General features: G+C 32.9%; 2 protein-coding genes across 2 annotated transcripts in view; one reads left to right on the top strand and one right to left on the bottom strand.

Annotated features, from left to right (window-relative positions):
- The window catches only part of cplx4c (complexin 4c), a 9,361-nt gene extending 2,377 nt beyond the window's left edge, over positions 1-6,984 (bottom strand). The window contains exons 1-2 of the mRNA XM_016286938.1: positions 6,613-6,984; positions 1,028-1,115 (exon numbers count right to left, since the gene is read on the bottom strand). Of these exons, the coding sequence (XP_016142424.1) occupies positions 1,028-1,115; positions 6,613-6,776 (252 nt within the window). The 5' untranslated portion in view covers positions 6,777-6,984. The remainder of the gene's footprint in view (positions 1-1,027; positions 1,116-6,612) is intronic.
- Positions 6,985-9,338: 2,354 nt separating this feature from the next.
- The window catches only part of LOC107596247 (caytaxin-like), a 41,245-nt gene continuing 31,841 nt past the window's right edge, over positions 9,339-18,742 (top strand). Inside the window, exons 1-5 of the mRNA XM_016286939.1 lie at positions 9,339-9,878; positions 11,164-11,258; positions 15,652-15,698; positions 16,763-16,990; positions 17,985-18,140. Of these exons, the coding sequence (XP_016142425.1) occupies positions 11,182-11,258; positions 15,652-15,698; positions 16,763-16,990; positions 17,985-18,140 (508 nt within the window). The 5' untranslated portion in view covers positions 9,339-9,878; positions 11,164-11,181. The remainder of the gene's footprint in view (positions 9,879-11,163; positions 11,259-15,651; positions 15,699-16,762; positions 16,991-17,984; positions 18,141-18,742) is intronic.

The raw sequence follows: 18,742 nt of genomic DNA on the forward strand, positions 1-18,742 counted from the left end.
TAATGTAGCTTGCACTCACTGTTGTAAACGGAAGCAGTTCCGGGCGGATGACGTATGAGGTCAGCTTTGCGCATGCGCCGCTCAGAAGTGACGAACGCGGAAGCGCAGCAGAGAGATCAAAACAAAACAACGGTCACTAATTAGAAGTACAAAACGAGGATTTGTAAAGAAGAATGTCAGAGGATATCGAAATAAGCTAAGAGGAGACTGGTTTTCCTTTGCTAAAGTAAGGAAACTTTGCTTCCTTTGCTCCTGTAAACAAACGTTGGTTTTCACGAGACTCACCGGCGCATGCGCAGCGCTGACCTCATACGTCATCCACCCGGAGCTGCTTCTGTTTACAACCGTGAGCGCAAGCTAGATTAGAGTGATTATTATTAAGATTTGAATATGGATATTTTTCTTACAAAAACGCATCAATTCGCTACAGGAGGCCTTTGTTCACCCCCCGGAGCCGTGTGAGACACTTTTTTTATGGATGGGCGATTTTTATTTAACTTCTTTTTTACTGAAGCAATGCAACACCCGCTGAGTGCCATGAAACAGCTTGAAAGATCAAAGACCATTTTTATTATAACTCCGACTGGATTCGTCTGAAAGAAGAAAGTCATATACACCTAGGATGCCTCGGGGGTGAGTAAAACACAGCCTAATTTTCGTTTTTTGGGTGAACTAACCCTTTAAGCTGGACGTTTGTACAATTACATTAAAAGACCTTTTATTGGATAAAAAACTCTAAACTATCAATCAGACGACAGAAGGCATGTAGATTGTGTGGCAAGAGGTTTTTCAGCAAAGTTTATCAAGTTGATCATTTAGAGGCCTTAGAAATTTAATACAGTAGCTTTAGTTTTAACTTAGTTTGGATTTCATAAACATTTCAATATATTAACAAATGTCACCCCAAAATCAAATCAGTGCAATCTGGACATGTTATTATCCCAGCATGTTATATTATTAATCATATAAATTATATAAATATAAATTATTTCCAGTTGGTTATCATGATGAACCTGTGATCTGTTACCTGAGGTATTCTGTATTTGTCACGCATCAGCACTCGTAAGTTTGCTCGCTCGGCTTTTTTTGTGGCAAACTCCTGGTCCCTGGAGATTCTGTCAATAAAACATATAACATGTTAATGCATTGTTTATTTAAAGTTTTTATGACATTAGTTCATGTTAGATAACAGCTAACCGGATCTACTAACAATGTGCACGTTCAGGATTTTCTGAGGTCTTCAGCATTACAAACGCTTTGCTGTGCGTCACATGCACCGAAGAAATAAGAAATTCTATTTTGTTGAAGCAAAATTGAAAAATGTTAATTTAAACGCTAAAAATGTAAATGTTAACATCAAAGATTTTTCCATTATTTTCATGCAAATTAAGCATATTCTTATGCAACTTCTCATTGCTGAAATATGAGAATATACTGTATATATATGTATATATATATATATATATATATAATAAAAATATCAATAAGGGTCCATTTCATGTGTAAGAGGCCCAACTCAAACATCCCCCAAACCACCACACTTCCTCCTCCACACTTCACTGACTTATTTACACACTCGGGCTTCAGTCTTTCCTCAGCTTGATGCCAAACATAATGTTTCCCATCAGAACCAAATAAATGAAACTCGCTCTCGTCACTAAAGTGAACTTTGGACCAGTTCTCTTCTCTCCACACAACATGCTCCTCAGCAAAGATGAGTCCAGCCTTTTGATTCTCTCTGCTGATGAGAGGCCTGATCTCTGCAGAGTGTGCTTTCAGTCCGACTTCTCTTAAACGTGCCGAGACAGATCCAGATCCTGTTCAGAGCTGAACTGTTGAGCAATTCCAGCTGCAGTGCTGAACCGATTCCCCATTGAGAGTCTCTGCATTATCCTGTCCTCTCGTGCATTTGTCTCACGTGGATGACCAGCCTTTTTGGAGGACTTGAATGAGTTAGTCTCATTGTAAAGATTCAAGATATCACAGATTTGGAACGACCAGCTTCTCTTGCTATCGCTGCTATTGGCCTTCATCTGGACAATCTGCTGTCGCAGGCTTTCAGTCACCTTAGAGCGGCCCGTCATCTCAGTGAAAATTGCAGGAATGCTGCAAAGTTAAATAGGGTTTGTTATATAATTAAGGAAATTAACACCAGGTGCCAAATTAACAACCATAACTTGGAGGTATCTGTAAGTGTTCTCTAATTTTGATCAGTGTTCTTTTGCAAATCTCATTTAAGTTTTTTATACTGTGCTTCAGAATACAATTAATTGATGAAATATGCTTAAAAACGGCCCTTCTGCTCCTGTTAGGATAGCTTCAAATAGGACTAAGCAGCAGTGATCTCAAAATTGAGGAAATTGTAGGTTGTTCTCTAATTTTGATCTCCACTGTGTGAGATTGACCATATAGCTGAAGTGACATAATTAGCCTATAATTTACATGGGCAGAAATTAATTGATTATTTACATGCTGTTTAGTGGTTTTATCTGAAACCAATCAATCTGAGCGTCTTCCTGACTAGTCCTCACAATCGTATTACTCTGACCCACAGAGATTAGCCATCGTTCATACGGATCTACAGACTGTTGCCTACAGAAATAAGCAATAGCCCAGTTAACAGCACAAGCTGACCTGCAGCAGGATAGAGCCTAAGAAGGTTAGAAGGGTTTAGAGCTAAAATATGGAGCAGGTGGCTTTATATCTAGAGTCAAACAGGGACGACGCTGTAATACTTACTATATTAAACAACATACAAATGCAACCTTTGCAATCCCTAAAACTACTTTATTATATTATTATATCATATTATTTATTTTTTTTGTTAATTGAAATAAATTAAAATAAATTAAAAATGAAAAAAAAAAAAAAATCAAAAACGAATACACTAAAATTAAAATGAAAACAAAGCTAATTCAATGTATTCATAAAAACTATTATAGTACATAAATATTACTAAAAAACACTACCAAATTTACCATAGTTATTTTTATTGTTTTATTATAACTATTTAATTCATTATTTTTTTATAATTAATTAATTAACTAGTTAATGTTTTTAGAATTACACAAAAATTACTATTGGAAAATAAAGAAAAAAATACTAAAAATGACAAAACACATGCCTAATTAGCTAAACAATTAATCAATTATAATTGTAAAAAATAATAAAAATAACCATAGTAGCTTTGTCATTGTTATTTTAGTATTATTTATATAAATAAATAATTGGTTATAAAAATCATGAATAAAAATATTAAATAAATAACACTGCCACAGACGCACCTGTGTGTAAATCTGTGATGATTTTCTGATGTAACTAGTTGTTGTGGTTGGATCACACTAAAGGCCGTGGCCAGTAAGGACTCTCGTGACCCAGTTCTGGACTTAATGCTATCGGGCGTTATATAAAGAGATGAGGTGTATTGCAAAGCAACATTACGGCAATGTGTGTGTAGGCTTTTTTCCGAGACGTCACAGTAACAAGCTTTCACACTGAGAGCATTCTCGTTTCACTCCTGATCTTCAGATGTCCGGCTGGAGAGTTTAATGTCTTTATTTCCCATCATTAAATGAATGCACACTAGATTGTTTGTTTATATTTCAGTCATGACAAACAATCATTGTAATATAGTGTCAGGCATCTCTGACATCAGCGGTAGCGGCTGTAACGGACTGATCCCGCTATTGGCCTGCAGGATGCCACAGGAAATGGGAATTAGGATAATACAATAATTACAGACTAAGACGATTTCATTATGTTTATAAACATCACTACGTGGAATTCAAAGGATCTAAATAAAAACCAATACAGCTGTCATTAAATGATGCAGTTTTGCTGAAACATTAGAATGTGATATTATTACATAACAATCAGGCTTTTTTTTTTTTGTTTAGTTTTTTTTTTTACTTTGGTACTGTGTATAATATAGTAGAATTCAGGGTAAAAACTGGCAGCTGTGGTTGCCGGAATTTTACAGTAAAAAACACGGTAGAGACATTTTAGGTTTTACAGTTTTAACTTAAATTTACAGTTAAATACCATCATTTAATTAACTGAAATAATGTTAATATGCCAACCTATTGAAGGATTCTGTTTTGTACCTTTGTAATACACTTATAATCACCAAATGCAGGAGGTGATGAGAAAGTCACACGATGAACCAAAGCCCATCACAAACAGCAGTTATTCACTGAAAACTGAAACAGTAATAAACACTGAAAACAGTAAAATTACATGTAATGTCCAATACAGTTTTTCACCGTATATAGTAGGGGAATTTACCGTTAACCATTTAACAGGTTTTTACTGTAGCATTTTTACAGTCTTTTACCGTTAAATTTACGGTCATTTGTTACAGTGTACAATTATGTTGTTATAAATTAATAATAATTATTAATAATAATTTATATTTTTTATTTTCATATTGAACTAATTATTAGGTTAATTATTTTTCTATTAAAAAAAACTATGCTAACTTTGGTAAACTACGCTTCCACCAAAATACCATAGTTATACAAATAATTACTATGGTAACTGTGTGTGTAAATATTGGATGAAAAATAAGTATTGTTTAGTTAATTGTTTTTACAATAATAAAATTATTGTAAACTAAAAATTTAACAATTATTGTTTTTGTTCATTGAAATAAAGCTGAAATAAAATCTAAATATTAGATGAAACTAAAAATTAAAGATATTAACAAATCGTTTTGTTAAATAAAATAAAATGTAAAATGAAATAAAATGTAAATAATACATGAAAACCTAAAAAAAAAAGAAGTTTGAGACCACAATGACAGTCATTAATCTCTGGCAAACATTGCGTCACTGTGTTGTTGTTGTTTGTTAGTAAATGTACTACACAAATGTGGTCACATGACATCTACTTTCTGCCCTCTCATTGGTCATCTCTCCTTTAATACTTATGCATAAAATCAGTTTTAGCTCTGGATGAAACTGAATAATGGTTTATCGCTGCTTAAATTGCAATCAGTATTAATGCTCTTTGAAAGCAAAAACTCAAAAACAAAATCAGCCAATCAGAACATTATGATGCTTAATATTCAATTATGTGTAACATCCAATTAGATTCACTGAAAGTGACCAAAATAGGTCTGTGCTTGCTGCTTATTTTGATCAGGACATTTTGTGGTTAAAGTTGTCTTTGTAGCTGATTTCCAAGTTGTTGTTTTTTTTACCTTTGAGACAGTTACATAATTACTCTATTAAATGTGTCTGTGTTGTTTATTTAAGTAATTATATTTAACCAGTTTAATCTGTCACAATGTTACCAGTCTTTTTTTCCCCTCATCAACAAAAGCCATATTTTACTGCATTTATGTTTATTTACAGACTGTTTAATGCTGCTCATGTATTTACACAAAAATTGCATAATGTAAATAGCCTATTAATTAAAAAATCATTGCTCTTGATATTCTATAAATGATTATTAATGTCGATTAACTAATTTTGACATTTAGGCACTTTAGAAAATGTGGTTGGAAATATAGGTTTGTTAAATCTAGGGTATTTAAGTCATTTTAAGATAAATAGCAATATTTGTTTTGCAACAAGGACACAGTTCTGTTCATGACCCTGCTGGTGAAGAAGTGACAGGTACAAGAACAAAAAGGAAGAGACAGAGATATTTGTGGTTTTTAGAATTTGTTGTAGGTGTTTAGGATGGCCTGAGATTTCTCGGCCTGCAACTGTGTCCCAGTCCAGGCCTGGGTCCATGTCTTCAGTCTGATGTGAGTTCACTTTCACAAAAACTCCTGTTATAATCACTGAAGCTGTCTTGCAGAGTTGGGTATAACGTTACTGTATTCTAATTACTTTTCCTGATAACGCAGCAATGCGTTACATTTTAAATTAATGTGATGTGATTACAGTTACTAGTGTCAATAAAATTATGTTACTTAATGTATGTATTAATTAATGATGTATTACTCTCATCTGTACGATCAAAAATGATGTAACATTTTAAGTTCTTTTCGCTGATATCTGGAAAAAATTCAAGTGATCCTTCAAGTTGCTGGATTCATATGTAATTTTTTCAGTCAATATTAGGCCTAAATTACTGCAAGAACTATGAGTTTCACTTTTTTGTTTGATAACTTGCAAAGTAAAATAAACTTGAAAGTAAAGTAATCTGATTACTTTTTAAATGCAGTAGCTAATTAGCAATGCAATTCAATTGCGATCTTAAAGGAGTAATTAGTCATTTGTAGCGGATTACTTTTTTTGAGTAATTTACCCAACACTACTGTCTACACTTCAAAATCAATCTCTTACTTATCTCTTCTGCACTTCAATGATGATGAGGGAATTCGAGAATGCTGATAAATAATTATAAAATGATTTATGAATTCTCAGTCAGCAAGCGGCGCACTGAACAATTCCCGAGTTCTCCGCGCTGAAGAATCAAAACGCTTCTGATTGGCCACTGCGTTCATAAACCCAACAGAAACGTGCGTGATTGGTTAAAACGCTCAATGGTGCGAAAAGCGCAATAAAAAGAAATCTGATGCAACGCAGGCAGATTTACAGTAAATGTAACGCCGCAATCGACACTTCCCATGCATTTCACTTTTTTTTGTGTTTGACTCACTTCTCCTCGATCAGTTGTTTCTGATACTCCTCGAACTCTTCCCTGCTCATTCCTTTGGACGCCGCCGTCTCTTTTCCGCCCTCTTTCTCCTCTCCATCAGTGTTTCCTCCTCCTGTCATGTTCTTCAGTTTGTCCCCCAACATCTGCTGCAGGAGGAAGGACATCTTCTCTGCTTTTAGGCCTGAAGATTAGATGAACTATCCAGTATCCACTCGTTTCAGAAAGCGGCTTTCCAGAAGCAAGTTTTCCGGTTCAGAAGTTCAAGCTATTTGAGCTTGTTTTGGAGCAACAATAACAATATGAAGACAATAGAGGTGTGCGAGTTACAGATTTGGCACCTGTGATGAAGATGAGGGTGATGAAAACGGCTCAAGAGCTTAGCTCATTATAAATTCCTCACCTTGGGCCAAGGACAAACGGCTGTTATCTTCATGCATAATTCTGCTGATCTGAAATACATATCAACCAGTGTTCATTCGTTTTATTAACAGAAAACATGTACAAAGTCTGAGACAACCAGTGAAAAATGCTTTTTTGCATGCTTTTCTAACAAAATAAACATTTTTAATTACAAACACTGAGAAAAAAATTCAACATGAACATAAAGCTGTGTAACTAAAATTTAAATGAATAAATATTATATGAAAATAATAACTAGGCCTATTTAGTAAATTAGTTTTACTGTTATACAATTTTTAAATAAAAACTTAAAAATAGTTTTTGTTAATTGCAATGAGGTTGAAATAAAATTGTAATATTAGGTGAAAAGAATTATTATTTCGTTTTTTTTTTTTTACAATTATAAAATTGTTGTTAACTAAAATTAAACTATTAACAAACTGTTTTTGTTAATTGAAATAAGACTGAAATAAAAATCAAATATAAATATTATTTAAAAATCTTAACAAAACGTTAATCTAATAAAAACTAAAAATATTATATTATTCAAAATATTAATAAAAACGATTTCTCAAATATTCTAAAATATATAGAGAGAGAAAATATATTTCACTTCATTCATTTCACTTTGATTAGAGTAAAGGTCAACTTTGGCACACCTTACCCCTCTGTTCTCTATGTGAAGTGTGTCTGCGCATATAAAGTTGAAAAACTGAATGCTTTTATTTTCTCTTTAATCAGATCAAGTTCTCGCTGCTCTGCTGCCTGTGGACAGGAGCCTCATGGAGGTTTGTTTGAACTCCAGCTCTATCTTATGGTGAGTACAGTGAAGTACAGCTCTGAACTTAAAATTTCAGCAGTTGAATATTATCACTCTAACAAATATATAATTTATATTTATTAATTTAGAATATTTTGTACATTTGTGAACCATATAGGCATTAATATTCACAGCTGTTCTCCTGGTACAAATGTATATGTTGTGCAATCAAATGCAACTATCTAATACTGAAATCAATCATTATGATATTTTAGAACACTGCATGTATTTTGTGAACTATGAGAGGTTGAAATACAAAAAGAAAGCACTCAGTGCTGAATTCCACATGGCTGGCCGTCCTGAATGATTGAGTGGGTTTTAATGGACACTCTGATCTTTCAGGTCAGTGTTTGTCCCGACAGAAAAACCCCAGGCTCCGTCTCGAACAGACAGCATCTCTCTAAATTCACTCTCATCCTTTATGAAGTCGTCTCTGTGATTGACAAAACCATTTGAGGACCGTTTTAAAAAGAGTTTATGATGTTTATGGCTGTATACATTCATAATGATTGGCCCAAATGGCCTTGCAAAGCCTAATCCCAAACCGCTGCGTTATTCAGCAATAATAATAATAATAATAATAATACAAATATTATTGTTGTTGTTATTATTATTATTAATAATAATAATAACAAAATATTGTTGTTGTTTTTTATAATTGTGATTGTAATTATAATATAACTGATATTAATAAAAAAATATATATATTTTGTTATATTAATAACAACAATAGTATTTTTAATTTTTTTTTATAAATAAAATTATTATTTTAAATTATAATAACCATATTAATAATTATTATTGTTATTTATATTTACAGTTACATTTTAAAATATAATTATTAACAAACAAAAGCAACATTTATTTTTAATTAGTATTTTTATTATAATACAATACTTATAATTATATTAATAATGAAAACAACAACAAAATAATAATAATTTTTTTTTTTTAATTGTTGTAATATAATTGTAATTGTAATAGTATAACTTATATTTATTACATTTTTAATAATTTTAATTAGAATATTCTATTATATTTTTTATTGTTAATTATTATTATATCAACAACAACAACTAGCATAATAATAATAATAATTATTATTATTATTATTACTACTATGATGTTACATGAAAACGTATTTTGCAGGTTACAAGTAGTTGCATTTTCCTGATTTTAATTTATGAATAACTGGTTTTAAATGTACCAATAAAATAAAAATAATTTATCAACTGTTATGTAAAGAAACATTATTTGACTAATTTCCTGGTCTATATAGACTGCAAATGTCATATTACATGCACTGAGCTTGTACAAGCACCAGCACAAAGCCTGCCAGCACAAGCCTCCTGAGTACTGAACAGATGACATTATCACACAGAGCCTCAGCCAATCAGAGCGCAGCAGGAAATGCAGCTCCACCAATCACAGGAGACCGAGGGAGGAGTCTGTGTTTCCAGTCTCTCAGCTGTGTGTGAGAGAGAGAGAGAGAGAGAGAGAGCGAGAACGAGAGAGGAACATACAGAGGAGAGATTGTGCTGGGATGGAGAGACAGGGATGCTGTTGCTAGGGAACAGTAAGGAGATGTCCATCTTTTACAGCTTGCTCCACATACAGCAAGGTTCGGAAAGGTTTACCTTTTATAAAGGAGGGAAATAAATGCACCATATAAAAGAGAGAAGGATAGAAGGAAGGGGAGGAGACGCCAGGTGACATGACGTAATCTGGAGTGAAGAAGAATTAAAAAGCACATCTGCTAGCTGCTCAAAAGGAATCTGTATGTTGTCGTTTCTGGATGATAATGGCCATGCACAGATCCTGAGACACTGAAAGTCATCCACCCGCCCCAGACGCCTCCCTTTGTCTGAGAACCACAGACGTGACGGGCTTCACCCGACAGACAGACAGACAGCAAACTGAGAGTCAGCTCTGAAGCTCCTCATCCGGCATGAGCGCTATGGATTTAATCAAGAGCTGAGAAATCAACAGGCCTGAAGGTGAAGCACAGAGAGAAACCAGCGCCTGCTGAGAGAAACTCCCTTCTGCTGTGAGTGTTTGACCAGATGAGCCATGTTTGCGACCCCTTTTAATTCCACAGCGTGACGTATTTCTGAGTAAACAGGACGTTCAGTGAGATTAATGTAGATTTTTCCGTGTGGAATTGATTGGATGCTGAAAGGTGTTTGTATGTGACGGGCTGATGAGGGGAGGGTTAAATACTGCAGGCAATGTCAACAAAAAAATTAAAATATTTCAGATCTGCAGTTATTATATTTTGATGAAAGATTATATTAGCATTATACTATATATATATAGAGAGAGAGAGAGAGAGAGAGAGAGAGAGAGATTTTTTTAATTTGTTGTAATATTTTAGTTTTTTCAGTTTTCATTCAGTTTAAAAACGTTTGTACTGTGTTTTTGTTATTTATTAAATGTTTAAAAAAATATACGTGTCTACATAGTTTTTATTAATTTTTACGTTTATTTTAGTTTTAGGGAAATGTTACTTTGGCAACTATAGCTGAAATAAAATGTTATTATTTTTGTATTTTCCTTTTTAAAATTTTGATTAATCATTTAAGTTGTAGTTCAAGTTTTAGTAACTGTGTTGTGTTTTTGCAATTTGTATTATTTATTGTATTTTTTTAAATATGCCTATTATTTATTAGGTTTTTGTTTGAGTTATTTTAGTACATCAGTTTAAACTAAATGAAAATGGGAAATGTTGCTTTGGCAACTAGCTTAAATAAACTAAGTTTGGATTTTTATATTTGATTTGATTTATTTTTTATATTTAGAATTAGTTTTTATTTTTGTATTTTCCATTTCCATTTTCATTTCGTTGTGTTTTTGTCATTTTTATTATTTATTTCTTAAATACATTTTATTTTTGTTATTTTTAAACAAAATAAAAATGGGAAATGTTGCTTTGGCAACTAGCTGAAATAAAATGTTTAATTTTTTTATATTTTATTTGATTCATTTTTTTTAACGTTTTGAATTCGTTTTTATTTTTGTATTTTCCATTTTCATTTTTGTTACATTTTTATTAATTTGGTGCGTTTTCATCACTTTATTATTTATTGTGTTTTCAAATATGTCCATATAGTTTTTTATACAGCCATAAACACAATATCACTGTTTAGTCAACTCAAAATCTTTCAATCGAAATATTAAGTACAGGCGTGAAACTCATTCCATTTATTCCTCAAATCATGTTACTTGCTGAAGAGAGAAACTTAATGCCATTAGCTCATTTAAGAGACGTAATTGAGAGAATAATATGTGGTTTTAGCCTGTATAGCCACCTCTGAATGTGCTGATCTTCTCAGTGTGATCGGGAGCAGAGGATGGGAACCACTGAAGCCACTTTACGCATGGAGAACATGGAGGTGAAGGATGAGTGGCAAGATGATGATTTCCCACGGTAAGACCTTCAGCTGCTGTCTGACTGACTGACTGAGACATAAACACTCACTCTGTGTTCAGAATAACATACTAGCATGCTATGTTTGCATACCTGTGCATGGTATATGAGTCTTCTGTTTGCACAGAATATGACCTACAACATTTCCCAAATGTGCAGTATGCAGTGCGTGAGATTCTGTATCCCACAATGCATTGTCCTCAACTTCAAATGCAACATAGAGAGGTTGAAATTGTAGCGTTTTAGCATAGTTTTTGACATAAATAAGAGCTAAAGTGAATGTGGATAGAAGCTCAGATCATTTGGTCTTTGAGGAAATGATGATAAATGTTTGAGTTCACATTGAGATCTGACTTTTGACTGTTTGCTACTGTAATACAGAAACATTTCTGATTATTATCAATGTTGAAAACAGTTGAGCCGCTTCATATTTTTGTGGAAACTGATCATTCAAAAGTTTGGGGTGAGTAAGAGTTTTATTTTAAAGAAATTAATTTAATCAAGGATGCATTAATTTGATCAAAAGTGACAGTAAAGACATTTATAATGTTACTAAAGATTTCTATTTCAAATAAATGCTGTTCTTCTGAACTTTGCATTCATTAAAGAATCCTGAAAAATAAAATGTATCGCCGTTTCCACACAAATATGAACTGTTTTCAACATTGATAATAATCAGAAATGTTTCTTGCGCAGCAAATCAGCATATTAGACTGATTTCTGAAGATCATGTGACACTGAAGACTGGAGGAATGATGCTGAAAATAAAATACAGCTGCGCATCACAGAAATAAAATTCAGTTTACAGATATTCACTTAGAAAACAGCTATTTTAAATTGTAAAAATATTTCACTTTTTTACAGATTTTACTGTATTTTTTGATCAAATAAACGCGGCCTTGGTGAGCAGAAGAGACTTCATTCAACAACATTTTAATTACTCCAAAATTTGTGTACACCAGGGGTGCCCAAACTCGGTCCTGGACGGCCGGTGTCCTGCAGAGTTTAGGTCCAACCCTAATCAAACACCCCTGAAGCAGCTAATCAAGCTCTTACTAGGCACACTAGAAACTTCCAGGCAGGTGTGTCGAGGCAAGCTGGAGCCAAACTCTCATGTGACACTGAAGACTGGAGGAATGATGCATAATAAAAAATACAGCTGCGCATCACAGAAATAAAATTCAGTTTACAGATATTCACTTAGAAAACAGCTATTTTAAATTGTAAAAATATTTCACTTTTTTACAGATTTTACTGTATTTTTTGATCAAATAAACGCGGCCTTGGTGAGCAGAAGAGACTTCATTCAACAACATTTTAATTACTCCAAAATTTGTGTACACCAGGGGTGCCCAAACTCGGTCCTGGAGGGCCGGTGTCCTGCAGAGTTTAGGTCCAACCCTAATCAAATACCCCTGAAGCAGCTAATCAAGCTCTTACTAGGCACACTAGAAACTTCCAGGCAGGTGTGTCGAGGCAAGCTGGAGCCAAACTCTGCAGGACACCAGCCCTCCAGGACCGAGTTTGGGCAGCCCTGGTGTACACAATCAGTACTGCTATTGATCTGTATATTGATACAATTTAGTTATAATGATTTTTCCTTGCTAATAAGCAGATTTCCACCACAATCAGTACTGCTATTGATCTGTATATTGATAAAATTTAGTTATAATGATTTTTCCTTGCTAATAAGCAGATTTCCACCTCTGCTATATGACACCAGGCTTGTAAACATCTATGAGGCTTGTTAGTGGCGAGTTATTTTCCTCCGCAGCGCAGGCGTCTTTGATTTCTGATCGATCATGTCAGATCAGTATTAGAGCTCAGAGCGTGTGGAGCTGAGGATGTGTTATCTAGCCGCACATGAGGGAGAAATGAAGGTGAATCGTGGCATAAACAGTGCAGAAGCAGCATGTGGGTCAACATACAGTACATGAAGACATAAAGAGCACAGCCTTACATCATAATGCATTACCATTTCTGGGCAAATATGAGGTCATCAGTGTTGCCATGACAATGAGGCTAGAGACACAGAGTGCTGAATAATTGATTGTATCACATAAACCCACACTGAACAAAATCTTGCTGAAATGGGTTTTTAATTGTCATGTACTGTATGAAACTTTCTCTCTGATGAACCTGATTATGTTTTAGCTTTTGATAATTTTGCATTTAAAGTTTTACACACAATTTCTGATTAAATAATCCTAAATCACCATGGCACAGTGATTATATCCTATGGTTAAATCATAATACTTTGATATATACTATGGTACACTGTAAAAAAAAAAAAAAAATGTTGTCAAGTAGCCTATAAATTCCTCATGTGGTAACTATTTATTTATTTATTTAAATAATTTTTAATTAATATTATTTTAATAAATGCTTCACGTGATAACTGTTTTTATGGAATTTAATATATTAAATAATATTAATCAATAATAATATTTAAATAAATGCTTAATGTAGTAACTGGCTTTATTAATAGGTTTGTTTGTTTGTATGTTTCTTTATTTATTTCTTTATTTTAACATTTTTATTAGTATTATTTAAATAAATGCTTCACGTAGTAACTGTTTTTATGGAATGTAATATATATTAAATAATATTAATCAATAATAATATTAAAATAAATGCTTAATGTAGTAACTGGCTTTATTAATCGGTTTGTTTGTTAATTAATTAATTAATTAATTAATTAATTGTAATATTTTTATTAGTATTATTTAAATAAATGCTTCATTAATGCTATTAATATATATTAAATAATAATATTTAAATAAATGATTCATGTAATAATTGGTTTTATTAATATTAATAACTAATATTAAAATAATGCTTCACACAGTAACTTTTTTTACTCAATTATTTGTGTGTGTGTGTGTGTGTATATATATATATATATATATATATATATATATATATATATATAGTATTAATAAAAAATATTACAATAATGCTTAATGTGGTAACTGTTTTATGCAATTATATAATTATATATTTAATTAATATATATATATATAAATGCTTCACGTGGTAACAGTTTTGTGCAATATAATATTTAATTATATTATTTAATTTAATATTAAATTAATTAATTTGATTGTTTGTTTATAATATCAATAAATAATATTTAAATAAATGATTGATGATATAATAGTCTTTATGCAATTTAATATTTCATAATTTAATTAATTTTAATAAGTCTGATTTCATTATAAAAAGAAACTTACTTTAAAAAGAAAGTTACTTTTTAAGGCTTAGATCAGTTAAAATAGATCCTTAACAACTGCATGATTTTATTTGAGCTTTCAGTGTACTGATAGATTACCATTACCACAGATTAATATTCCATATACTACATATTACAGTGGTGCATATGCAAAGAATTGTACCTTTTATGTTAGTGCCAAACATTAAAACTTATAGATAATGGATGCAGCAGACACTATCTTTATAAGCATCCGGTCGCAAAAATTGTCTGAACTGAGTTCTGTAACCCTCATTATTGCACTGCACTCTCTAATTAACCAGCAGCAGTCCCCTGACACCGCACAGCCTGCTGGGTAATTACACACCGACTGTAGTCAGCACGAGATACACAAACACTGCTGATCGTAATGCCAGAGAATGATGGGTTAAGTGTGCTTCACTCTGCTGAAACATACTGTTTGTTCAGGCTCCACACAGAAGTGCAAACGGCATCATTTACAGAATGTGTGCACATTACCACTGACCTCTGTGTGAGCCAAAACCGACTTAATCATCATCTGTTGAATGATTGTTTAATCTTGAGGCTGTAACTGGTTAACTGTCTATGTTCTGTAGTAAAAGTGCTATATTTATCACAGAGACTTGAGGATGCATGACTCTTTTCACTTGACTAGTAAGCTTAAAAAGCACCCCAAACACCCTAGCAACCACCATTAACAACCTAGCAACACTAGCAATAAAACAATACATTAAATAACTCAACAACCAGTTAAAGCAGCACTATGTAACTTTAGGCGCTCTAGCGGTTAATAAACAGAGCTGCACACATCCCGAAGAACATTCCGACCGGAGCTACTTCTCTAAGTTTATGTCTCTGGCGATTCACGCAGGTATGTGTTCCTCCGCAGCTGTGACCAGCCTACAATAGTCCAAATATAAGTATTTATTATAAGTGTACCGTGCGCGGTTTGGAAGATGAATTCATGATGTACTCGCTCATTATATACATTTTGCAAATGTTGAAGACAGAAAAAGTTACATAGTGCTGCTTTAAGGCCAATTATTATTGTGGGTCACTGTGTCATTATTGTGAATTTAAGTGGCTCTATAATGACAGAGGGAATGTGTAGTTGTGTGTGTGTTGTGGTCGTCTGTAGAATTTCTCTGTGTTGGTTTCCAGGCCTCTTCCTGAAGACGGTGATTTAGACGGACTCACTGACAACACTGGTAAGTGCATCTCAGTGCATCTCCTCCATGTGTTTTTCACTGTGGAGAGACTTTTATTATGAAATCTTTATTGACACACTGCTAATAAAATAGCAGAATTGAGAAAGATAATCCACAGATTTCATTAGAAGAAGAGGAAACTGGTTCAGGTTGAAAGTTGAATCACCATTAATTAAAATTAAAAATATTTTTTTTATTTATATTTTTATTTATATTCAATTATAGAAAATAATTATATATATTTAAAAGTAATTCCTAGTTAACATATAAATGTTAACTGAAGTTAAATAAAATATAAAAAAAGTTAAACACTTTATTTCAATTAGTTGCCTGGGCAACACTGTTTTTCAACATAATTTCATTACATATCATAATCATAACATTTCAAAATAAATTTCATGATCATAACACAATTTTCAATTAGTTTAAGTCGAAACAGTAAAATTACTGAAACTAAAATTAAATAGACATTTAAAAAAGGAAAACAAACTAAAAAAACGGACAAAAACACAAAATTACTAAAACGAACAAAATACAAATAATAATTTTATATTTAATTATTAAAATAATTATTACATATTTCTTAAAATAATTATTAGTTAATAAATAAATGTTAACTGAAATGAAATATAAAAAACATTAACTTTCATTTTATTTCAATTAGTTGCCAGAGCATAATTTTTTTCCAATATAATTTCATTACATATCATAAACAACATTTCATAATCAGAACATAATTATCATTTAGTTTAAGTACTAAAATTACTGAAATATCACTCTGAATTAAAATGTAAAAAGACAAATAAATGAAATAAAAAGAAAACAAAAGACAGAATCACTAAAACAAACTGAAATGAAAATGAAAAGCATAAAAATAAAAACTATTTCAAAATATGAATGAATCCTCTATTGGTATATTAATGATACTAAAAATGCACTGCTGTCTTCTGGTTGAAGAGTGTTTTTCATCAATTAAAGGGGTTCTTTTAAAAAAAAATTTTTTATGTAAATGTGTTTTAATTTTGTCAGCCTCTTTTATAAATGTTTGTGATTTGTCTGTCCAGCTCATTGTGCCGCTCTGACGGCGGATCACGTGGATTCTGTCCGACAGAAGCGCCGCACGCTGATCGCTGCGGATATCAACCTGTCGCTGGATAAAAGCGAAGGTTCGCTGCTTTCTGACGACTTCCTGGAAACACCAGACGACCTGGACATAAACGTGGACGACATCGACACGCCAGACGACGACTCTCTCGGCTCCCTCAACAACGGCAACGAGCTGGAATGGGAAGGTCAGTCAGAGGTCAAAGGTCAAAGGTCATGTGGTTTTGGCTGGAAAACAGGAAACATTACAGAACAAATCTCATGTTGGGTTGCCAAAGCTAATCATGCTAACAACTTGCTTAAAACATGCTAGCAATGTGCTAAAGCATGCTACAAACATGCTACAAACATGCTAGCAACATCCTAGCACCGCACTAAATCATGTTAACAACATGTTAAATCATTCAAACAAAATACTAAAACAGGTTAGCAATGTTTTAAATCATGTTAGAAACATGCTAGTACAATATTAAATCATGATAACAACATGTTAGCAATGTTAAATCATGATAGAAATGTGCTAGAAATGTCCTAAATCATACTAGCAACATGCTAAAACGTGCTAGTTATGTGCTAAATCATCTTACCACCATATTAAATAATGCTAGCAGTGTTAAATCATGATAGCAGCATGTTAAAACATGTCAGCAACTTGTTAAATCGTGTTAACAACTTGTTAAAACACGCTAGCAATGTGATAAATCATACTAGTAAAATACTAGAACTGTATTCAAATCATGTTAGCAATCTGTTAAATTATGTTAACTGTGCTAACTCATGCTAGAAACATGTTAGCAATGTGCTAAATCATGCTAACAACCTGTTAAAACATGTTAGCAATGTGTTAAATCACACTAGAAACATGCTAGCAATGTGCTAAATCATGCTATAAAACATGTTAAAACATGCTAGCAATGTGTTAAATCATACTAGTAAATTACTAGCCCTGTATTAAATCATGTTAGCAATGTGCTAAATTATGGTAACTGTGTTAAATCATGCTAGAAACATGTTAGCAATGTGCTAAATCATGCTAACAAGATTTTATAGACTTGAAAAATCTTCAAAATTGAAGCTTTTCAAAGTTCCAAACTTTCGGACAAGGCCATCAAGCTTTACTCATCTAGTTTCACAACATACTCAGATTTGACCAATTAAATGCAGATCGTATTGTTTTTTCAGACGACACTCCAGTGGCCAGTGCGAAGGGTCCAGGCGGCGACGGCGACGGCGGCGACGTTACAGGCCGTCTGTGGAGGACGGTGATCATCGGCGATCAAGAGCACAGGATAGACATGCAGGTCATCAGGCCGTACCTGCGTGTCGTCACGCATGGAGGTCAGTCGATGATATTAATATTTGAAATGACACAGATATAACTTTTATTTATATATATATATATTAGTAACACTTTACAATAAGGATCCACTAGTTAATGTTAGTTTAAGGCACAATATGTAAGATTTTTTTATTAAAATATCCAAAAACCACTAGAACATTGTTATATATTTTCCTGACTCGTGTACTTACATTATCCCAAATGTTTCGAAGAATGTTTAAATCCAAAGAAATAAGCAATTTTAACTAGTGACACGGAGCGTGTCCATAGTGTCATTGTGTCGCCTGCCAATGACGTCATAACCCCTCGATTTCCGGTTTTGTTTTGTAGAAAACATGAAAACACCAAAGACGCTTTAATATGTTGTGTGTTTTAATAGACCGGTGACGACCGCACAGAGTAGCATTATAACAGAACTTTCAGACATATCTAGTATGATAAAACAGCGCTGCTTTACCCCACATACGCACGACCAGAAGCAGTGGAAGAACTCAACTGTGGCATAATAAAAGCTCCGCTGCTTTACCCCACATACACACGACCGGAAGCAGTGGAAGAACTCAACTGTGGCATAATAAAAGCTCTGCTGCTTTACCCCACA

Source organism: Sinocyclocheilus grahami, unplaced genomic scaffold, assembly GCF_001515645.1.
Source record: "Sinocyclocheilus grahami isolate Dianchi unplaced genomic scaffold, SAMN03320097.WGS_v1.1 scaffold216.1, whole genome shotgun sequence".
Taxonomy (NCBI): domain Eukaryota; kingdom Metazoa; phylum Chordata; class Actinopteri; order Cypriniformes; family Cyprinidae; genus Sinocyclocheilus; species Sinocyclocheilus grahami.